The following is a 23132-nucleotide window of genomic DNA, read 5'->3' on the forward strand; positions in this document are numbered from 1 at the left end:
CCTATATGTCTCCTCCGGCCATTCCAATTTCCTTTGATGTCTCAGCTCTGCCCCACCTCTCCTGCCTCCACCCCTCTATCTGGGGAAGGGGCTGCAGAAGGTGCTTTCTGCAACTGGCCCTCTAACCATTGCCAGTGGCTTGGGACCTTCTGGGGTTAGTCCCTCTGCGTCATAAGCCGAGTCACTTGACCCTAGCTGATTCTCATTTTCACTAAATTGGTTAGGACCTGTTCTGTTCATGCTATTGGGTTTTGTTCGGGCCCCGACTTTAGCCTCTTAAATGAAAGCCACGGTTAGGGAAGTAGACTCCACAGAAAGTGGGGTACAGCCCGGCTGCCAGTCATCTGGAAGGCAAACATTTGCCTGGACTGTGATGGAGAACAGACACACACACACACTGTCCTTACTCTAAAATTCAGTACCAGGGTTTGAGGTTCCCGAGAGGGCTTACAAAGAACCCCATCTCCTTGTTCCAATGCGCTGGACTATTACACTTGAGTGAAATGTGTTTTCACTTAAAACAGCTTTGAGTGCGACATGTGTTCCTCCCATTTCAAGTATTGGAAATTTCTTACAGACAGGACTGTGAGGGTGGGGTGCTGTCAGGTTGCCCAGGGCACATTTTAGCACTGGGACCCTTCTCCCCCTTTTTCTAATATTTAAGGAGTATTTTATAGGTTTCGATAACCACCACACTTGAACCTGTACCATGGGGTGGCTTAGAAGCGTCTGTCCCAGATTAAGGCCCGCTGTGGAGGTTTTGTTTTCCCTTATTTTTTTTTTAAGTGAAAAACAAAGGTTTGACTTCCGTCTGGTCACTGGAATTAACTAAGTGGGTGGCAGGGGTGACCCAATAACAGGTTTGACATAAAACCCTTGAGGCCAGTTCGTTTGCCCTTTCTGCAGCCATTTTCCTGTTTTCCTGAAGATTCTACAAATAACCTGCCTTCTTTGCCTTGTTCCCCAATTCAGCCTGTTTACCTGGGTTTGGAAAGTTGGAGAGTATCTACTTTCCGCCTAGAGGGCATTGCTTAAGGAAAGGAGGTGGCTCACCACTGGGGTGAAAAGTTTGTACAGGCCACGCAAGCGGTATGGCTTAGGGAGAGCCAGGCTTAGCTGTGACTCCACCCAGAATTCTGACGGGAAGCTGCTAGGACCTGAGGACTTGCTCTCCGGATTAAGACCTGCCTTCCCCGCACACGCTTTGGCTAGGTTTCCGGACAAGGTGACACATTGAAAGGTATGGATCTCTACGAAGAAAGCTCCCCATTGATGCCATTGCACGCTTTAATTCCTACCCACATTCCTATCCACATTTCAAAAGTCATTCCCCAGAGTCTATTTTTCAGGCATTAGCTTCCCTGTCATTACTCCAGGGTGTACTTGCTCCTGTACCACTAGTGAGGGCTGACTCTGGCCCTGTCTAAGTCATCCCTTCCTGGATATTCCTGTTTCTCCTCTGAACCTCTAGTTTTCACCCATAGGGAGTTATTTTCAAAGGTGGTATCCAACCAGGCATGGTGGCACATGCCTGTGCCACACAAGACATTCAACCCAAATCAAAGGTGGCGTCCCCAGGCACTGTGTCCTACAACTTGAGCATCTCCAAACTCAAGGTGAAACCCAAGTACGATAATGGTAGTAAAGGGACTTTTTATGATTGCATTGTGTGTGTGTGTGTGTGTGTGTCCGTCCAGAGAACAACTTGCTGGAGTCAATTCTTTTCCTACTGTGTGGGGTCTCCAGGATCAAAGTTAAAGCATGTTTGGTGGCAGGTACCTTTATCTGCCATCTCATCAGCCCCATGAAGTGACCTTTGAGAGATGATAGGATTGCAAGAGTCCATTTCTCAGAAATGGATGGGAGTTGGGAACCTGATGACAAGGGTGATTTTGGCCACATCCCTGCTCCCTGCCCAGTATGTTCTTGTTCATTCACGGTCCCGTCATGTTGATGAGAGGTGTGAAAGCTATGCTTCTGTGGTTTATACGTTACCCAGTCTGCAGTACTCTGTGACAGTAGCATAAAATCATGTAATCATGTAAGATCTGATCCTTGTACAGATGTGTAGACAAACAACTACCCAGCCTGAAGTCAGGGAGGTGGCTTTAAATTCTCAGTCCCTGTTTTGCTTCCGTGTTTAACCTATCACCTAGACCTGTCTATTTCCCTTCCTAAAACCCTCTCAAACCTGTCTTCCTTCGCCACAGGGACATTTAAATCATTTTAAAGCCATCACCAGTGTCCCCTCTCTGGAAAGACCTCGAATAGGTCTTGTTCAGTCTTGCTCCTCATAATACATTCTGCATGCAGCAGGCAAAATGGTCTTAAAGAACTGGGTGGAATGGGGTGCTCCATCATTGTAATCCCAGTACTCACGAGGCTGGGTAGGGAAGATTGCCTGGGGTTTGAGGCTAGCCTGGGATATCTACTGAGTTTCAGCCCAGTGGCATCTAGAGCAAGACCCTGTCTCAAAAAAGCAAACATGAATCTGAGGTGGAGCCTACCTGTGGTCCCGACTGCTTACAAGGGTCACTATTACAGAAGTTCAAGACCAGTCAGGTAATAGAGAGACCTAGTTGCAAGGAAGGAAAAAAGAAAGAGAGAGAATGGACAAGCTGAGTGTGGTGGCATGTACCTGAAATCTCAGGACTTGGTCAGCTGAGGCAGGGGAATTACCACAAGTTTGAAGCCATCCTGAGCACCATAGTACGTTTCAGGCCATCTAGGGCTACACAGACCCTGTCTCAAAAATAAACAAGTAATCTAAAACAACCGTACACAACAAAAAAACAACAAAAACAAAAACTGGGTGTGGTGCCATGTACCTGTAATCCCAACAGTCAGTGTGTGGGTTTGTTTTTTTCTTTTCTTTTCTTTTCTTTTCTTTTCTTTTCTTTTCTTTTCTTTTCTTTTCTTTTCTTTTCTTTTTCTCCCATTATGGCATTTCCCCCCCAACTCCCAGAAGGCTGATGCTGAAGCATACACATTCTAGGCCAGTCTGGGATACACAGAGAGAACTTCACTCTAAAACAAACAAACAAACAAACAAGAATTGTGATGACTCCTTTACTTAAAACTCACTGTAATCTCAACACTTGAGAGGTAGAGGCGTGAAGATCAGGACTTCAAGATTCAAGATCATCCTTGGCTGTATAGTCAGTTTGAAGCTAAAGAAGATCCTGTCTCAAAAAAAAAAAAAAATCAGATACATATCAATGTGATATATAATATATATTTCTGTCTCTTTTTACCACATTTTTCTAATCCCTCACAATGATCCAACCATGTGCTCTCTCTTCTGCAGTTTAAGTGTGTGTACCACAAGGGTTTTGTTTGTTTGTGAGACAGGGTTTCACTTTGTAGACCAGGCTAGCCTTGAATTCACAGATCCACTTACCTCTGCCTCCTGAGTGCTGGGATTACCACTGTTGGTATGCTTTATTTTCATTGAGATGGTTCCTTTCTGTAGCCCTGGCTGTCCTGGAACTTCCTTTGTAGACCAGGCTGGCCTCGATCTCAGAGGTTTGCCAGCCTCTGCCTCCCAGATTAAAGCATGGGATTAAAGCGTGCCCCACCCAGCTTCTTTGCCCTTCTTGCTCTCTGCCTGGAATTCTGTTCCCCCAACAACCTATAAGACTGATTTTCTCATTTTCCAGGTTTCAGCTCAAATGTCATCTCACAGACAACCACCCTCTCTAGAGGCTTGCATCTCCTCGCTTGTGGATTTGAAGACACTTACCTTGCTTGTTCATTACAGTAATCCAGCATCTAAATAGCCCTTGAATAAATTTGACATCCAAGAAAATAGGTGATGAGTAAGGGACTGAAGTGTAGACCACAGGCCCCTGGGGCAAGGGCAGGCCTGATGGTTCTGCTGGCCTCTCTGCCCCAGCTCCAGCCACACCAGCCCTCTAAGCATCAAACGTGCAGTGCTCTTCCTTCTGCCTAGAATATATAATAAGTAGAGCACTAAGTTCAAGAAAAAGTTCAGTTCTTCAGACGTTGCCTACTTTCCTCGAGAATCTCTGCTTCAGAAGTTGTCTTGTCTGGCTGGCTGACCAGTGAACCAGTGACCCATCTGCTTTCACCTTCCCAGCTCTGGAATTAAGTTTTTTAAGTTCCAGAAATTAAACCGAGGTCCTCCTGCTTAGACAAGCCCTTCACCACCGTAGCTATCTCCCCAGCCTCTCCGCCTAGAGTAATCTTCACCTCTTTGCCTAGTGACTTGGGACATCATTTATTTATTTATTTAGTTTTATTTGGTTTTTCTAGACAAGGTTTCTCGGCGTAGCCCTAAAGCAAGCTCTGGAGACCGGGCTGACCTATAAACTCACAGATCCACCTGTTTCTGCCTCCTGAGTGCTGGGATTAAAGGCGTGCACCACCACCTGAACAGTCTTTCAAGACTGAGAGTGGTGCTATATACCTTTAATCGCACAGCACTTTGGAGGTAGAGGCGTGTAGTCTCTGTGAGTTCAAGGCTAGCCTACATAAAGAGACCTTGTCTCAAAGAACAATTAAAAACAAAACAAAAACTGTCTGGGGGTCTGGAGAGATGAGAGATGGCTCAGCTGTTAATGATCACTGTCTGCTCTTCCAGAGACCCGAGGTTCGAGGCCCAGCACCTACAAGGCAGCTCACAACTGTCTGTGACTCCAATTCTAGAGGCTCCAACGCCCTCTTCTGGACTTTTCAGGCACTGCATGCAGGTAGTGTGCAGACATTCTAGCAAGCAAAAAAAAAAAAAAAAGTTTTTCTCAGGGCGGGGTGGGGTGGGGAGGTGCTTCTTTATACCCTTTGCTTTGTTTCTTCCACAGCCTGGATGACTTCCTCACACTTTTCTCTTCTGTGCCAGGCTTTGTTCCTTACTGTAACCCCAAGGCCTCACAAACCGCCAGAAATCAGCTCAGGACTTAGTACTTATGAACTCATACGGAACCAGGGCATTCGGCCAAAGATCACCCCCATACAGCAGCCATGGTCAAGTGCTGGGTGAATGGGATGGTCCATTACACAGTAGGTTGGAATGAGGATGGCCACAGGCAGGGATATGAGGAAACAGTCTGAGGAACAGGGAGGAGCCAGAAGGGTTCTTCTGAATGTGCAAATGCTTCCAGGCAAGGATTTTTAGGACACTATTTTGATAAGGAGAAGCAAACAGTATCATTAGGAAGAATCTTGAAATGGGTGCAGTCTCCTAGTCAAGCTCTGGCCACTCCCGAAAGCCTGGCTCACATCTTTGCTCCGTATCCAAGTTGAACTATCAAGTTGGTCTCCACTATTTGGTCCCACAGTGGTCCTAGTTTCTCTGAAACCAGATTTATCATCCGGCAAGTTTTCTGTCTTTAAGATGTTTTCAGGCTCTCCCTCTCCTTCACCCCATACAACTCAGTCAGCTACACTCCGGAATACAGTGATGTATACACACAAGTCTGGCCTGGTGATGCCCACAGCTCTGGCTGTGTGGCTCAAACCCACAAACTCCTCAGCCTATACTAAGACCTGTTGGATCTAGTCAGCTCGTGTCCGTTGCCGACTGCCATCCTTATCTTGATACATAGTCTTTCTTCTTTCTTTCTCTCTTTTTTTAGAAGATTTTATTTATTTAACTTTATGTATAGGAATGTTCCATTTGCAAGTGAAGAGGCAGTAGAGGATACAGATAGTTGTGAGCCACCGTGTGGTTGCTGGGAATTGAACTCAGGACCTCTGAAAAAGCAGACAGCGTTCTTAACGGCTGAGCCATCTCTCCAGCCCCATCTCTCTCTCTTTTTTTTTTTCTTTTTCTTTTTCAGACAGGTCTCTCTGTGTGTAATCTTGGCTTCCTGGACTCACTTTGTAGGCCAGGCTGGCTTCAAACTCACAGAGATATCCATCCACCTGCCTCTGTCTCCCCCCAGTGCTGGGATCACAGATGTGTGCCAACATGCCTTTTTTCTTTCTTTCTCTTTTTCTTTCTTTCTTTCTTTCTTTCTTTCTTTCTTTCTTTCTTTCTCTCTCTCTCTCTTTCTTTCTCTCTCTCTCTCTCTCTTTTCTTTCTGAGACAGAATCCCACTCTGTAGTGAGACAGGAAGTCACTCAGACCAGGCTGACTTCCAACTCAGAGATCGCCCTGTCTCTGTCTCGTGGCGCTGGGACAAAAGGCATGCGTCACACCTGGCTATATTCTTCTTCAGTGCTGGTGTCCAATCTGATTCTGAAATTGACCATTGGACTGCTGAGTTCCACCATGGCCTTTCCTGACAATTCTCTGACATCCTTAATGTCTTCTCCTGCCCACCTCTGAACACTGTAAATCTCTTTCCTGTTTTAACACACGAATTTTCAATGATTTTCCTTTATGTCTTCCTACCCCAAGGAGACTGTGAACTTCCTGGGGAAGCACAATTTTCCTATGTCACTCAGCATCTGGACTGTGCTGTTAAGAACAACATTTATAAGCCAGGCACGGTGGCACATGCCTATAATCCCAGCACTCGGGAGGCAGAGGCAGGCCAATCGCTGTGAGTTCGAGAACTGCTTCATTTACCAAGCAAGTCCAAGACAGCCAAGGCTATACAGAGAAACCCTGTCTCGGGGAAAGAAAAAAAAAAAGTAACATTTATAAACAATGTTGTTAAGTTTGTAATGACACTTTGTACAAAGAATCATTTAAAATAGAAGGAAAAAAAAAGAAAGAAATAACAGCTAGTGCTGGACAGAGGGCTCAGCCTTTAAAGACTAGGCTCACAACTGAAAGGGCAAATTGTTTAGTCCCTAACACCCACAGCCAGCCGTCTCCTCAGTTTAAAAGAGAAACAATTAATTGGTATGACAGCATAGTACTGTAATCTCAGCGCTCAGGAGGCAGAGGCAGTTGAATCTCCTTTCGAGAAGAGCCTAGTCCACACAGCAAGTTCCAGGACAGACAGAGAAACAAAAACAAAATCAAAAATATTAACCAAGAGTCTGTTACACACTGACTTCCATGTTAGCTTCTGTTTTGCTGCTGAGACAGGGTCTCACTATGTAGCCCTGGAAGAATTTATTGTAGACCAGGCTGGCCTCAACTTACAGACCCTCCCGCCTCTGCCTCCTTAATAAAGGATAAAAGATGTGGCGCATAAACCTACTTGTTAGTCATCACGATGAGATGGGTTCTAGCATTACGCCCTTTGGCAATGGAAGAAACTAAGACCTAAGCTCTCTCTTGCCCAGTCTACCGAGTTAAGCTCACACTAGTGTGCGGTTTTAACCGACGTCCACAGATGTTTGCTGAAGCCTGAAGAGCCAACGATGCTTTCAAAGTACGTGATTTCAGAGTTTAATTTTTTATCTGAAGCTAGTGGGCTGTCACCCAACAGTCCCAGGGCAGCAGACAGGGCCACCTAAAGGTGAGCGCAAATCTGAACACCTTCGGCGCCCGAGAAAAGGACCTTTCCTTCCCGAAGCTAAAGAGGCGAGAGAGCACGCGGATGGGGGCACTCCCAGCGCCGCAGCGTGCAGTGTAGGCAGAGGCTGGCCCGTGCCAAGCAGGCTGTCTGAGAGGCGGAGGGTCCAGCGTGGGCTCCGGAAGCAGGAAAGGCGAGCAGGTGTGGGATCTAAATTGGGATAAGGGCGGGGAGCGCGCCCGCTCAGAAGGGCGCAGCTCGCGCTCGGCCGTGGACCTGCTGCTCTCGGCTCCCGGCGATTCGGAGGCCTGGGGAGGCTAGTGACCCACTCGGAAACCCGGAGAACGAACGCAGACCGGCTCCTCCTAAGGGTCTTACGCCCTGGGCGCCCAACTGCGCCGCGCTTCAAGCCTACCCTCCCCACACAAAGTGACTGCGTGCCTCGGGGTCAGAGTGGGGAGCGGTCGGGGAGCGGAGCGGGGAGCCCCGCGGGAAGGGCGGGGGTGCCTGGGCCGGAAGGCGTCCCAGGCTCGGCTGGGAGCCGGCGCTCTCTTTCGACGCCACCCCGTTGCCTCCGCCCCCGAGCCGGCCGGGACAGCACCAAGTCTCCGCCCCCCGGCGCACCGCGCACCTCACCTTGAACGCTGCCCCGCCCACCCCCGTCCTATTGGTCCTCCCGGGCCGAGGCGACGCCGCCATTGGCCGGGCTCGCCCACGGGGGCCCCGCCCACCTCCCCGCCCCAGTTCCCGTCCGCCGGTACTTTGGACGGCGGCGTGGCGCCCCTCCTCCCCTCCCGGTCCCCGCCCCCTGGAGCAAATGCTGCCGAGCTGCGGCCGCGGGGCAGACGCACGCGCTCGGGCCCTTCTAGCAGGCGCGAGCAGTCGCTGGGCGCGCGAAAGCGAAAGGAGGAAGAGGAAGGGAGGGCGAGGGCGGGGTGTTGAGGAGGGGCGGGAGGAGGAAGAGGAGGAGGTTGGAGCGCGCTCGCGCCTGGCCTCGCGCCCGCGCCGAGGGAGGGGGGCCAGGGGCGCGCGCGCGCACGCTCGCGTCCTCGCTCGCTCCATCCATCCATCCTCCGGTCGCGGCACGCGCGCGCGCTCCGGGCTCGCGCCGCACCCCCCGCCCGGGAGAGGCGGGCTGGAGTGGGGGGCGGGGGGAGGGGCGCGCGGACGGCGCGCGGACTGCGCGCGGGCGGGGTGAGGTGAGGAGGAGGAGGCGGCGACGGGACGAGAAGGGAGGGGAAGGGGCCATGGCCGCCCGGTGAGGCGGCGAGGCGGGGGGGCAGCCAGACCCCCCGGCCCCGGGCCCCGGGCCCCGGGGAGAGGCGAGGACGGACCGACGGACATGGGGCTCCGAAGCAGCCGCCGCCGCCGCCGCCGCCGGAGGACGCGGCCCTAAGAGGCCGCCGGGCCCCGGCGCGGCCCCCCGGGCGGGGTGAGTACGGAACGGGGACGGGGGAGGGGCCTGCGGGGGGCGGGGGGCGGGGCTCAAGGCGGGGCTTGGGCCCCCTCCCCCCAGGTCTGGGTCAGCGCCCCTTCCCCTCCCCCCGGGCCGACGCGGAAACGCCCGGCTTTCCCCGGCTTCCCGGCCGGGCCGGGGCCCCCCGGTTTCCCCCTGGCTGGGTCCTCCTTGGGCGGGGCAGGGCCGGCCGGGGAGGGGGCGCGGGGCCTTTGTTAGGGAGCCAGGCCCCAGCCCCCGGGACAATAGAGACACCCTCCCGGACTCCTCTCCCCGGCCGGTCCAGGTTCTGGACAGGCGGCGACGGAGAGGGGTCGGGACGCGTCCCACTCTGCTTTACTCTCTGGGGGTCGGTTTGTCCCGGCCCGCTGCCGGCCTTGGTCGGCTCGGCTCTCCTCCCCCCAGTCGGTATGATGCAGCAGCAGTACCGCAAGGACGGGAGAGGAGCCGCGGCACGGCCTGCTACCCTTCCCAGTGCCCCCGGCTCATTTGTCAGTCCCCACCCCACTCGAGGCCGGCAGCTTCTTAAACTCGTACCCACCGTTCAGTGGGGCCCCGAACTGTGGGAGCTGTTTCTGAATCCTACGGTGGGGATTTCTGGACTTTGGGGCTCTTGGAGAGACTTCCGGGCTGGTCCTGAGGGAGGGAGGGTGCGATCTGAAAGAACAGGTAAGGGGAGTGCCCACTCCTCGCGTGCGTACCACGGGGCTCTCCTCTGCTCCTGTTCGTGGTGGCTGGAAATGCCCTTTGCCTGTAGCCTTCTGTGGGCTGTGTTCCGTGGCAGGCTTATTTTAGGAGAAGACAGAGTGGGGTGAAGGTTGTAGGGTCTTAGGGCCATTCCTACTTCTGGTAGCAGTACCCCCCCAAGTGGACATCCTGGCGGAAAGCAGAGGTGACTCCTAGAGCCCTTAGGGAAAGAAAGGGGGGTTGTCTTGAGTCTGTGCAGTTCTTTGCCACACCCTGTGGGTTTGCTTTGAGGCCTTAGAGTTCCTTCTCCTCCCCCTGCTGCATTGCACCATGGGTATCAAAGAGGGGTTTGAGTTTTGGGTACCTGGGATGAGCTGCTGCCTCCTATAGACCCAGAGTCTGATTGGCAGTATAGTTCAGGGCCTGAGGTTAGGCCTGGGAAGGACTAGGCCACCTCTGGTATTCAGGCCCTGAAGGACCATCCAGACTTAGTGATCCGGGGCCTTGGGGAGGGAGATACTCCGATGCCAGGATTAAGCCCTGGGCTCGGAGGTTGGGAGGGGAGGTGGCAGTCTTTGGAGGTGTCTTGGACTTACACCAACACCCCCACCTCCATGTGTGCAGCCCTGTTGCCGCCCGCTGTGCTATGAGCAGTCAGAGCGCCGTCTCCACAAGAGTTTACAAATGAAAATGGAGGAAATGTCTTTGTCTGGCCTGGATAACAGCAAACTAGAGGTGAGGGCTCCCCCACGTGTGCCTCTGGTTCTTTCTCTTGATGTCTCTGCGTTGCTATATCTGGCATCGATGCCAAAGTAGGAATTTGGGTAGTCGGCCTTGTTCCTTAGAGGGAAAGGCCAGCTGGAAAGGTCCAGGGATCTGGGAGGAAGAAAGAACTCAAAAAAGCAAGGTGGGGAAAGTGGCAGAGAAGGCATCATGTTTGGTCAGGGCCAAGACATTTGGTTAGTGAGAGTTGCTCAGTCCAGGGCGTGCTGCCCTTGTGACCATGGATACTCTTTCCCGGGGCCCAGGCCATCGCTCAGGAGATATATGCGGACCTGGTCGAGGATTCTTGTTTGGGATTCTGCTTTGAGGTACACCGGGCTGTCAAGTGTGGCTACTTCTTCCTGGATGATACGGATCCTGATAGCATGAAGGATTTTGGTGAGCTTCAGGGTGGAAGGAGAGTGGTCTCCCAGCTCAGCCCAGGGAGCACTTAGAGGGTTCTCTAGAAACCACCCTGGGTGCAGAGCCTGGAGCCCCTGTCCTGTGAGCTTAGTTAAGGGTGAGCTTAAAGAGGGCCCGGGACCGTGGGTGAGCACAAGAGATGAGGGCGCCCAGCCCACCCTGACCGCCACGCCTCTCCTGCCCCCAGAGATCGTGGACCAGCCTGGCTTGGACATCTTTGGGCAGGTCTTCAACCAGTGGAGGAGCAAGGAGTGTGTTTGCCCCAATTGCAGCCGCAGCATTGCCGCCTCCCGCTTTGCCCCCCACCTGGAGAAGTGCCTGGGAATGGGTCGGAACAGCAGCCGAATCGCCAACCGCCGGTGAGGGCCTTTTCCTTCCAGCACGGGTGAAGCTGTCCCTGGTCCTCACATGCTTCACTCTAAAATAGCGTGCAGACGTGCCCTGACTCTTTCTCTTCTCAATTCTGGGCAGGATTGCCAATAGCAACAATATGAACAAGTCTGAGAGTGACCAAGAAGATAATGATGACATCAATGACAATGACTGGTCCTATGGCTCAGAGAAGAAAGGTATTTGGGGATCAGGGAAAGCCTGGGAGGAACTGGGGTGAGGCGGGAAAGTAGGGGTAGAGGATATATTTGCCTTAAACTGTCTCGATGATGGGGGAGGAATGCAGTTTCTGAAAGCGTGTGAGTGCTCTGAGAATGAGAATGTAAAAGTAACCATATTCTTTGTTCTGTTGTCCCCCAGCCAAGAAGAGAAAATCAGACAAGGTGAGAGCCGGGGCGAGCATGGGGGAAGTCTGGGTGAAGGACAGATACCCTCTCTTTTGGGCAGGGAATGCTCAGGTCTTTTGACTCAAGTGTGAGGTCACTGGGGGCCGTTTTAGGTTTGGGAATAAGGGCGTCTGGTGGGCAGGGGAGCTCCAGAGGTTTTGCTGGTGGGTGGGGGAAGGGAATATAGGCAGATAGGTCTCTTACTGGGGACAAACAGTATGAGTTTGAGGCCGTTTCTTTGTCAAATCTTTTTTCCTTCCCTGGGTTCTCGGCTCCCCCTTATCGTTGCCCTTTCCCCAAAGCTATGGTATCTCCCATTCCAGAACCCTAATTCCCCTCGAAGATCCAAGTCTTTAAAACACAAAAATGGTAAGTGGGGATAGACCAACAGGTCATTGCCAGCTGTCTTATTACAGGCCTTGGGTGGAGGGGAGGCGAGGGGGTAGGAGTGTGAGGGAGGGCCTGTGATCCTTCTGTCACCCCCACTTCCTCTCTGGTTATTTTCAGGGTTCTCTGTCTGTACCTCTGCATCAAACACCCTTCCCCTTCTTTTTTCTTCTTCAGGGGAACTTAGCAACTCTGATCCTTTTAAGGTGAGTAGAAGCCGCCCTTTCCATGCTTCTCCCCATTGCTCTTGTGAGGTGGCTGGGATTTGGACAAGTGAGGTCAGGATGCTGACAACTAAAGGTGCTTGTAGAGCTGTTGAAGTCTTGGGTGTGCGTGTTCCTTGTGGGTCCCGTCTTGTCCAAAAGCAGGTGGGTTGGAAGGGCTCTTAGAAAACTGCGTGGAGGCAGGGATGAGGGCGACTTACATTCCCCACCCCTTTCCTGCCTTCTTCTTCTTCTTCTTCCTTTTTTTTTAACTTCTCTCACTTGTACCTCTGGTTCTCTCACAGTATAGCAACTCAACTGGGATCAGCTATGAGACCCTGGGGCCGGAAGAGCTGCGGAGCCTGCTCACCACGGTGTGTAACTTGGAGAGGGAGGGAGTTTGGTTTGGGCTCAGCAATGGGTAGATGTCGGGACCCTGAAGGTGACAGGTGACATAGCAGCAGGAGCCATAGTTCTCTCTGAAAGTATGCTTCCTGGTCCACCTGGTCTGGGGCTGGTTTCTGTGTGGTGTAGAGGGAGCATATAGTGTTCTGGGTAGGTCCCCTATCCTTCCTTTCAGCTATGTTCCTCTTTCAGCAATGTGGAGTGATTTCTGAACATACCAAGAAGATGTGCACAAGGTGAGCACAGAAACTAAAAAGGGGCCGATCTTGGGCATGGGTTGGGAATAGCTCTGGATTTGAGCAATGGGCCCCCATCCTTACCCTCCCTTCATCAAACTGGCCTTACTTACTTAGGCCACCATCTGGAGATTCACCACTGACTCTTTCCCTGTCCCTCCAGCTTCTGCTCCACCTGAGTTCCTGAAGTCCTTCCCTGCCTTGTCAGGGTCTGATCATTCTGTCCCCACCAGGTCACTACGCTGCCCGCAGCACACGGATGAACAGAGGCGAACCGTACGGATTTATTTCCTTGGGCCCTCAGCGTAAGTGACCTTTTCAGAAGGGTGGTGGGTCAGGCTGGTGATCTCTTTCCCTAACGTGCTGCTCTGACTCTTTCCAGCGTCCTTCCGGAGGTCGAGAGCTCCTTGGATAACGATGGCTTTGACATGACTGACAGCCAGGCCCTCATCAGCCGGCTTCAGTGGGACGGCTCTTCTGATCTCTCACCTTCTGATTCAGGCTCCTCCAAGACTAGTGAAAATCAGGGATGGGGTCTAGGTATACAATGCCAATTAATCTCAGGGGCTTTTGGCTCTGGGCCACCCTACCTCCCTCCACAGCTCCACTTTCATCCCCTGTGCCTCCTTTTCTGCAGGTACCAACAGCTCTGAATCACGGAAAACCAAGAAAAAGAAATCCCATCTGAGCTTGGTAGGGACTGCCTCCAGCTTGGGCTCCAACAAAAAGAAGAAGCCAAAGCCACCGGCTCCCCCAACGCCCAGCATCTATGATGACATCAACTGACTTGGGTGCAAGGGATAGCCTTTGGCTGAGAGAGCCCTCTCTCCCGACCCCCACCCAGGCAGCACAGCCTGGCATACGGACAGCTGCTGGGGGTTTGGGCCTGGGAAGCTTGGTGGGCCAGGCAGGCAGAGGGTCCAGTTATGTGCCCCTGGGGGGTGTCAGGGTCCTCTGCAATGAAGCATGACCCCTCGGCGTGCAGGACTCAGACCTGGACATATTATGCCTTGGACATAAGTTTGGTGGGGAGGCGGTTTTCCTATTTATTCTGTGAGTTACTGGATGTCCAGCTAGGCTGGGGGCCTGACCTGGGCACTGTGCCAGGGCCCTGCCTGCTCCCCACCCCAGGAACTGGACTAAGCCCTGCCGAGGGGCATTGGGGCTACCCAGGCGGCTTTGGATTGGAAGCTGAGCCCAGAGGGGGGCCTCCCCTGGCTGCCCTCAGCAATGTGAATGGGTCCGGTGCTTGGAGCTGAGGGGCAGGGCTGGTATGTCCTCTCTGTGTGCAGAGTCCTATCAGATGTCCCCAGTCCCCGGGGTCGGCAGGCGCAGTGCTGTCTGCTGAGGTGGGCATCTAGAACTGCCTCACAGAGGCAGCCCTTTTCCCTCAGTCCCCATGGGCCTCCTTGGCAGCAGGAGCTGTCCTTTTGTTGTTGGGTGCCGGGAAAGGGCCTCCAGCCTCTACAGCTTCAAGGAATGGGAAGGGGAGGGTAGGAAGAGGGAGCCTGTATCAGAGTGGCCCCCTGCCCTCCCTGCCCCAGGGCTGTGAGGAGCGGCCCAGGTGAGAGGGACGGTGCTGCTTTATTTGAAATGTTTCTTACCTCATTCCCTGCCCCAGGAAGGGGCCCAGCCTCACCCTCCTGGGGTGGCCCCGTGTTCCCCCTTTCCCCTCCCCCCGCCCTGCCCTGCTGGGGCAGCCTGAGTTCCCAGCTGCTGCTTGCCACCCCTTCACCTTGACCAGCTTCGGCTCCTCCAGTGCTCCCACCTCTAAAGCCTGCCCTACTCCCCTTCCCTTGCCGCTTTTAAGTTATTTATTCTGTACTTGTGGTTTGGGGCTCTGAGGAAAAACCCTAATCTTGTGCCTCTCTCCCTTTGCTAGGAGTAGGGTGGGATGAGGTAGTCTCTGCCCTGGGTTGTCAGCCGAGGTTGGAAGGAGTGCTATTACCCCCTCTGTGGGACTGCTATGCCAGGGCACTCATCAACCTGGCCTACGTGTACTGTTCCACCTCCAGGCGGGTACCATCTTGCCTTGGAGCTGGAGGACCTGGCTGTGGGCTGGAGTACAGCTGGCTGACAGGGATGGGGTTGACCCCTGAGCCAAGTTTTCTGGCACTTGCTCTACATGTCCCCTCTCCTCCCAGGAGGAGCCTGGGTAGGAGTCCTAGGTAGCTAGTACCCAGGACTGGTTGGACTGATTTGGGTTAAGGGAACAAAAGAATTAGGGTTGCAGTACCTTGTCTGGAACCTCAGTCTCCCCCTGGGGTGGTTCTGATTGTGGCTGATGGCTGGTTACAATTTGGTTTTTAACCCAAGCATTATGATTATTTTTTTAAAAAGTCAAACCAATTTTGGCAGGAGTTAGAATAAATCCTGGAGCCTGGGCTTCTCTGTCCTTGGCCCTCCACAGCCTTCTCCCTTGAGGGGGAGAGAAGGTTCTGGGGCCACCCCCCACCCCCACCCCAAGCACAGGCTTGGGAGCCTGCTGAAGGTCAGGGGAAGCAGGTCCAGGCCGCTAGCCCTTACGAGAAGTAGCTGCAGCTCAGGCCAACTCACTCTCTGCTCTCCCACCTCTCCCTTTCCCTCTGGTTGGAGGGAATAGTTTGGAAACTGGTTTGTCCACAAAATGTCCCCCGTTGTTCCTTGGCTCACCCTCAGGGCAGAGCCCCCTGCCCAGGCTGGGTAAGAGATGGGCTTGGTCCAGCAGGGACCCTGAGGGAACAAACCCTTTCCTTCTGGGGAGTATGCCCTCCCTACTGTGTAGTTGAACAGGGGCTAGGAACTCCCCACTCCCTCCCTCTTAACAGCAGGCTGTGTGGGTTTCAATTCCCATCCTCCCCACCCTGGCTAGGTGTCGTCCACCCTGTATCCTATCATGTGTCTGAATGTGTGTGGGGGGGTTCTGTACTAATTTCCATGGCCGGTGGCTTTTCCTTCCATGCATCACTCCCCCCCGCATGCCCAGGGGCCACCCGCCTGGCATTACCGCATGCTGGGGTCATTGGGGGAGGGGGGTGGGGCTCACGCTGTCCTGTGGTCTTGAGATTTTTATTTTTGCATATGTAATCCATCCTGTACAGGTAGCTAACTTTGTAAACGCTGTGTATTCCCCTCTGCCCCCATGGCTGCTGGTGTAAATAAACTGCATCTCCCGTTGGTAGCCTGGCCTACTCACCCTCATTATTACCATGTTGCTGAGGAAGGGCAGAGCAGGCACAAAGAGGCTCCATTGCCACAAAATGGGAGTTTATTTGCTCATAATGACTGGCCATCTAAGGGCCTAGGGTAGGGTAGTCTATACCCAGAGTTCGTCCTTGGAACTGAGCAGGGCACTGGATTAGAGCCAGTGCTCTTTTGCAGTCTTGGGCCTAGGTTAGCGGCAGCTGCGGCTTGGTCTCTCAATGCTGGGGGCTTGGCCTTCTGCCCCAGTCTCCTTCCTGACTAAGCTCTATACAAGGCTATTAGAAAAAGAAGGGCAAGCAAAGTGCTTTGAAAGAAAGCAAAATTTCCTATTCCTGCTACAAGGGGCACAGGGAGGAGGTGGTAGCTGGGTGCTATAGGGAGAGTTGGCAGTCTTCACCCCTGCCTGTGAATTTAAGTTTCAAAAGATCCACTCATCTAAGGAGTGGAAGGTGCTTCAGGTTCCCTACAGGGGTACACTAAGGCCATGCTGGGCTGCCCTGGCAGCAACCCTGGGGTCTAGGGAGCAGACATGCAAGACACCGGGAAAGGGCTAGGGCCGCAGCCAGGAGGGAAGGCCTAGGGTCCAGGCTTCTCACCGAGCTTGGCCTTTGAACCTTGGGAATCCAAAAGAAGGGAGATGATATCCTTGTTTCTACCTGAGTTGTGCTTGCAGAGATATCTGTACCCTGTGGACATAAAGGGAGGCCACATACCTGCCTCTTGGGGCCTATGAACAGGGTACCCACCATATCCCTCCCTCCCAGGTCCTTGGGCCCAGCTCTGGCCAGGAAAGGGGGGAGGCTGTGATGGAGGAAGACCGTGCCTTTGTCTCCCAATGCCCTTATCTTCCATACATCCCAAATACTAGGAAGCTGAAGAAGACCGTGACGCCCACCAAGGAGACAGTGGCAGGTGCTGTGAAGAACTGGCGGTAATTGATGCGGAAGTACCAGACCACACCCAAGAGCACCACAAACACAGGCACCATAAGGCTGCCCACATTGACACCAAGGCTGGATGGCTCAGTGCTTGAGGGGGTCAAAGAGGCTGAGGGGCCAGAAGCAGCTGCTCCTGGGGGTGAGCGGTGGCAGTGAATCACACAGTTGTTGGTAATGTTCAGGGAGCTCAGCGTGCGTGCCGGGTCCTGCAGCAGCCGGCCCTGGTAGATCAGTTTCATCTGGCTCTCTTGTCCAGGGAAGTATTTGCTAGAAGGATGAAAGGAAAGACTGGATAAAGAATAAAGATACAAAAGCCTGGACCAGGAAAAGTAGGGCATGGAGAATGTGACGGGCTATGGAAGTCTTCCATTTCCCCTTAGCAGAGGCCAGCCCTTGAAATTCCTCTATTGCTCACAAATCTGCACCCACTCCTTTAGGGAAACCAATGGCTAAGGCAAGAGTCATGAGCAACTGCCTTCTTCCCAGCCTGCTACTCACCTTTTTAGGGTACCCACAGTGTCCTCTGGCCTGGCTACAGCTAGCTCCTCGGTGTCATTGAGGAACTTGAGGCGAACATTGATGAGGCTTGTGCTGGGAGAGAGGCAGGTGCTGTCATCTAATCCTAGTGGAGCTTCTGGACGGCCGCTCTCTAGGCTGGCTTGTCTTTTGGGCAGGCCTTGGATGTCCAGGAGATGCTCAAGGCTGGGCTCCATCTCTCCCCTGGCTCCAGGTTCCCCGGTGGCATCTCCCCCGCTGTCACTGGTCTCTTCAGCCTTCTCATCGCTATGCTCTGACGGATGGGGGAGTTCAGTTGGCTCTGGAGTGCCTTGGCTTACCAGCTGGTCCACGTGCCCCAGGTGGAGAACAGACGTGTCGCCTGCCGACACAATGGTGCCCAGCAGTTGGTTGTTACTGCTGTCTGCTACGTAGGTGGAGAGCCAGGCTAGGACCAAGGCTAGAGTCAGCACCACCACACCTGCCACCACCATCACCTCATTACCCACACCCTCAATGAGGGTGACATCAGAGAGCTCCATGGCCTGGCTGCTGACCGGGTCCACACTGCAGGAACAAAGGGGGACAGCATCAGCAGAGCCTGAAAGGTTATAACCAAGTTTCTAGTTTAAGTTCTGAGTCAGGCTGGGAAAAGAAAAGATGGGAGTTTGGTGTTGTGTAGGAAGGACAGCCAACCTCCCTGACTACAGCAGACCCTCGATCTCAAGCTAAGGACTTACCCTTGGCCTCTATTATGAAACCTCTATTACGAAGCTTTCAGATTCTATGCCCATAAGCAGCACGGGTCACAAGAAAAGCCTCATAAGCTTGTCACCAGCTGCTGACAAGCTTATTTGTTTATTTATTTGTTTATTTATCTGGAGGATAATGGAGAAAGAACATTTGTTTCTTCTCTTCTTTTCACAGGATTTCTCTGTATAGCCATGGCTGTCTTGGAACTACCTATTCTGTACACCAGACTAGCTTCAACCTCAGAGAGCCACTTATCCCTGCCTCCTGAGAGCTTGGATTAAAGGCATGTGCAACCACTGCCCAGCTTACATTTGCTTCTTTAGGCCTGGAGTTTCTCTAGGATTTCTAACACATGGTCAAACACATATGTTCTCCCCTCTCCCCAGCAGCCTCAATGGTAGCTTCAGAGAATAAAGAGCTTCCTTCAGCCAGGCAGTGGTGTTGCCTGCCTTTAATCTCAGCACTTGGGAGGCAGAGGCAGAGGCACACAGGCAGATCTCCATGAATTTGAGGCCAGCCTGGTCTACAGAGTGAGTTCCAGGACAGCCAGGGCTACACAGAGAAACCCAATCTTCAGAAAGCAAATTAATTAATTAACTAACTTAAAAAAAAAAAAAAAGACTCCTTCATAGGTACTATGTAGCCATCCTTACCAGATTCTCATTTGATTACATTTCATTCATGGCCACACATCCATTCATGCCCAAGATCCAAAATAAACATATTTTGATCTATCAAGGACAGAATGAGATCATTTCAAATAGATAAATGTATTGGGACTATCAGCAGACACATTTGTCTCTTATGAAACTGTTCTGGCAAGTTCTGAGGAGCCACATGGGATAGACACCAGAACATTACCCTCTTTGGTCTCCATGGTTGACTCAAACTGCAAAATCACTGCTCCAACATATACTCCAGTTATCTCAGAACTTGGGAAATAAAGGCAGTAGGATTCAGGGGTTCAGGGCCAGCCTAGACTACATGAAATACCTTAAAAAAAAAAAAACCATTTCCCAAGTAGAAATTATTTGGAAAAATTTCCCAATAGTTCCCACAATCTTTATTTTAGTCTGTCTTGTGCTGTAAAGGCTCTCCCTCTCTGCAGTTTCTGAGAAAATCATGGAGGCTCTCTGCATATTCCTTGGAGTACTTTCTCTTTTCCTCGGAGAATCTACTTTCACAGCTGTCCCTGGGCAAATCCATCTGGTGATTATCATTACCAGACTATTCTCACAGCACCCATAAAACGTCATTACACTTATAACCTGTCCATCTCTCCATTGGCCCCTGGAAGATAAGAATCAAGGGTAGTTCTCTTTGTATGAAGCCACAGTAGCTGCTCAAAGAACATTTGTGGAACACACCTACAGTCGAGGAGTTTCCACGGCCTTAATTAACAGACCGGCCCTGGAGTCTGGGAAACAATTAAGGATGGCAGTCTAGCCCCTCTTCCAGCCATGTAACTTCCAACAACTTTCTCAAAGCCTCAGCTTTCTGATCAGTAAAGTGAGGATTAAAATGGTTTACCTACCTCATAAGGTTGTTTTGAAGATGACGTGAAATCATCGAAGCAAAATAATTAACACTGTTCGATAAACAAATGATAGCAATTATGTCTTACTCCCACAACTAACCCCTGATGCTAAGGTTAATGTCACGAACTGTGATTTAGACACAGACACACACACAAACTGTGGCGAAGACAGATGGAAACAGAGGACACAAGGAACTGCGTGGGCGGGAGCCAGCTAGGACCCCCGTGTCTGCCTGTTCAAAGGCCTCAGCTTTCTCGTCCGCTGTGGACTACCCTGACCGCGCAGTGGGGAGTCGTCCCCGACCGTGCCTTTTTCTGAGGTTCTGCGTCTGAGGTCCTATTCCCGTGTCAGTAGAGTCCATGAGCCCCCCTCCGCCCCGAGACGAAGGGCCTCCAGGTTTCGGCCGCAGTGCCCAAGCCCGGCTCTCCCGGGCTGATGGTTACGGCCAGGTGAGGGGGGTCACAAACCATCCACACCCCTCAAACTTCGGGGCGGGGCAGAAGAGCTGGGGGCGGGGCTTGAGGACGCGGAGAGTCCTGGGAAATTAAAGGGGGTTTAGGTTGGTGCTGTGCCTGGATAGGGAAGGAGAGCCTCACCTGACAAAGCCAGGATAAATGTTTTAACTTCGCCAGGACAGTCTTTGTACTCGTCTTTCCGTAGGGGCCGGGGGAGGGGCTGGCAACTCAGGATTCTGTCCAGGGTCAGAGCTCTTCCGGCTTTTCTCGGAAGCTGTTAGCGTCCGGAACCGGAAGTCCCGCCTCCCCACCTTGCACTGATGACGCAAAGGTACGTAAGGCGGACTGACATAAAGTAGTCATTAACTAAAAGGGCCCGGTTGCGCCATGGCAGGAGGGGCGGAGTCACTGTTGGCGGGATTTCGGACCTCCGGCGGTAAGGCCACGCCCACTGGGCGTGACCCCAGGCCGTCCAGAGGTCAGAGGCGGGGCCAAAAGAGGAGCAAGCGGCCGGAGGAGGCGCTTGTGGAAGGGGCGTGGTCTTGTGCTTACAAGACTGGCCTAGCAGGCTGCGCTGGTCAACCGCCGCTGAGTTTCCCTCTTTACCCCGTGTTTTTGTGTTGTTGTTTTTTTTTTCTGGCCTCGCTCCTGAACTCCGGACTAATGGGATTTATTACAGCTCCGCCAGTGTGCACCAGGCTCCAATGTTGAGTGTCATAAGGTCTGGTATTTCTGACTTCTAAGAAAGTTGTTACTCGAGGAGACAGGCAAGAAGACAACTTTTGTTTTTTCTTTTTTTTAAAGATTTCATTTATTTCATGTACGAGTGTTGTATCTGCGCGTGCGTCTTCATGCCAGAACAGGGCAGCAGATTCCAGTATAGATGGTTGTGAGCCACCGTGTGGCTGCTGGGAATTAAATTCAGGACCTTGCAGGAGGGGACTGCGCTTATCTGCAGAGCCATCTCTCCAGCCCCCCCCCCCCCCATTACAGTCTTAAGTACTGGAAGACTGCTGCCCCATATAGCTTTGACAAATAAAGCAGGAAGGCATTTTAGAGAGACACAGATTCAGTACCTTCTTAGAAAATGATTTTTTTGGCTTTTACTTATTTATGTGGTGTTTGTATGTGTATGCCGTGTGTGTAGGTGCTTGCAGAGGCCGGAAGAGGGCATCGGATCCCCAGGAGCTAGGGTTGCGAGAGGTTGTAAATCATCAGTCTTGGGTGCTAGGAAGAAAACTCGGGTGTTCTGGAAAGAACGGCAAGCGCCCTTAACCTCTCTCCAAGTCTATCATCCTGGATTAGTTTTTCTTATTTTTGTCTGTTAATTCCCTATGTAGTAGAGCAGTGGTCCTCAATCTCTGGGCCTAACAACCCTTTCACAGAGATCACACATCAGGTATTTACATCAGGATTCATCAGTTATGAAATAGCAACAAAAATAATGGTTATGGTTGGGGGTCACCACAACATGAGGAACTGTATTAAAGGATCGCAGGGTTAGGGGGGTCGAGGACTGCCGTAGTGGATGACCTGGGACTTCCGCTCTTCCCAGCTCTGCCTCCCAGAATTACAGGCAGGCAACAGCATGGATTGACTTGGTGTTCTGATGGATCCTACTGTCTTGGTTGTTTGTTTTGTTTTAATGTATCACATTTTATCTATTGACTGGTGTATATGTGGGTGTGTGCACTAGAGTCCAGAAATGGAGCTTACAGGACAACTGTGGGACTTGACTCTCTGCTTCTACCACGTGGGTCCCAGGAATGGAACTCACGTCATCAGCCTGTGGCAGGTGCCCCCTACACCGTCTCACTGGCCCCTCCTTAGTCATTTCTCATGACATTGTAGATGTGACCCTTGTCCTTCTTAAACTATTGAATTTCAGGACTTACGTGTTTTTATTTATTTTTTTGAGACAGATCTCCAAGTAGCCCAGGCTGACCTAGAACTTTTGACCCTCCTCTCTCAGACTCCCAGGCATCAACCACTTTGTTCTCCTTCCTTCTTCTGTTTTTGTTTGTTTGTTTGTTGAGTCAGGATCTCATGAAGTTGCCCTTGAATTCTCTCGGGCTCAGGAAGGCCTTAAACTTTGTATGTGTCTGACTTAGGCTCCGGAATAATTGGAATGACATGACTCTGCCGAAGTACATGGCAGCTAGGCTGTGTGTGTTCAGTGTGTGCACATGCGTGTGTGCAGGTACATATGTATGGAGGCCGTAGGAGTCTTCCTTAATCACTCCATCTTTCTGAGACAATGTCTTTCACTGAACGTGGAGTTAATTAGGCTTCAGTATCTAACCAGCAAGGCCCAGGGATCTGCCTGCCTTCACCTCTCTAGTGACGGCATTACACATGCATACGGCTGTGCCTGGCTTTTTAAAAATTAAATTAATTTAAACTTAATTATTTTGAGACAAGGTTTCTCTATGTAGTCCTGGCTGTCCTAGAACTTGCTATGTAGACCAGTCTGGCCTAGAAGTCAGAGAGAGCCACCTGACTCTCCCTTCCAGGTGCCAGGATCAAAGGTGTGCACCTCCATACCCCGATTTATTATTATTATTACTATTATTATTATTATTTAATGTGGATGCTGAGGCTCAATCTAAGGCCTTCATACTTACACTTTACCAAATGGGTCATCTTCTCAGCCCTTAAAATGACTTTTGTTTTGTGTTCTGAGACAGGGTTTCTCTGTGTAACAGCCCTGTAGCTTTGTAGGCCAGGCTGGCCTTGAGCTCACAGATATCCACCTTCCTCTGCCTCCCAAGTGCTGGGATTAAAGAAAGGCATTCACCACCATGCCCAACAAATCTTTTCTTTAAGAAAACAAAAGCAGGGCTGGAGAGATGGCTCAGAGGTTGAGAGCACTGGCTGTTCTTCCAAAGGTCCTGAGTTCAATTCCCAGCAACCACATGGGGGCTCACAACCATTTACAATGAGATCTGGTGCCCTCTTCTGGTGAGCAGGTGTACATGCAGACAGAATATTGTATACATAATCAATAAATAAACCTAAAAAAAGAAAGAAAACAAAAGCAACATCTCTGAAGCAAGGCTCCC

The 23132-nt window shown here is 51.9% G+C and overlaps 2 protein-coding genes across 13 annotated transcripts; one reads left to right on the forward strand and one right to left on the reverse strand.

Annotated features, from left to right (window-relative positions):
• The first annotated feature begins 8327 nt into the window (after positions 1-8327).
• On the forward strand, positions 8328-15868 carry Atxn7l3 (ataxin 7 like 3). 10 transcript variants are annotated; one of them, XM_021642737.2, is made up of 13 exons: positions 8328-8805; positions 10141-10251; positions 10545-10677; positions 10889-11060; positions 11173-11270; positions 11452-11474; positions 11780-11846; positions 11985-12070; positions 12373-12441; positions 12665-12708; positions 12942-13013; positions 13091-13248; positions 13346-15868. In XM_021642737.2, the coding sequence occupies exons 2-13, from the start codon at positions 10201-10203 to the stop codon at positions 13492-13494; spliced, it is 1122 nt and encodes a 373-aa protein (XP_021498412.1). In that variant the 5' UTR covers positions 8328-8805; positions 10141-10200; the 3' UTR covers positions 13495-15868. The 10 variants fall into 10 exon arrangements, with proteins under 10 accessions (XP_021498412.1, XP_021498416.1, XP_060242618.1 ...); XM_021642741.2 differs by having other exon boundaries at positions 8330-8805; positions 12042-12070; XM_060386635.1 differs by having other exon boundaries at positions 8330-8805; positions 11801-11846.
• A 69-nt stretch (positions 15869-15937) lies between these two features.
• On the reverse strand, positions 15938-20370 carry Tmub2 (transmembrane and ubiquitin like domain containing 2). 3 transcript variants are annotated; one of them, XM_021642744.2, is made up of 4 exons: positions 20212-20362; positions 19612-19665; positions 17328-17891; positions 15938-17096 (listed from the first exon to the last, which is right to left on the reverse strand). In XM_021642744.2, the coding sequence occupies exons 2-4, from the start codon at positions 19644-19646 to the stop codon at positions 16733-16735; spliced, it is 963 nt and encodes a 320-aa protein (XP_021498419.1). In that variant the 5' UTR covers positions 19647-19665; positions 20212-20362; the 3' UTR covers positions 15938-16732. The 3 variants fall into 3 exon arrangements, with proteins under 3 accessions (XP_021498419.1, XP_021498420.1, XP_021498418.1); XM_021642745.2 differs by lacking the exon at positions 19612-19665 and having other exon boundaries at positions 20212-20370; XM_021642743.2 differs by having other exon boundaries at positions 19612-20357.
• Between the last annotated feature and the right edge of the window lie 2762 nt (positions 20371-23132).

The sequence above is a fragment of the Meriones unguiculatus genome, chromosome 7, assembly GCF_030254825.1.
Source record: "Meriones unguiculatus strain TT.TT164.6M chromosome 7, Bangor_MerUng_6.1, whole genome shotgun sequence".
Lineage (NCBI taxonomy): Eukaryota > Metazoa > Chordata > Mammalia > Rodentia > Muridae > Meriones > Meriones unguiculatus.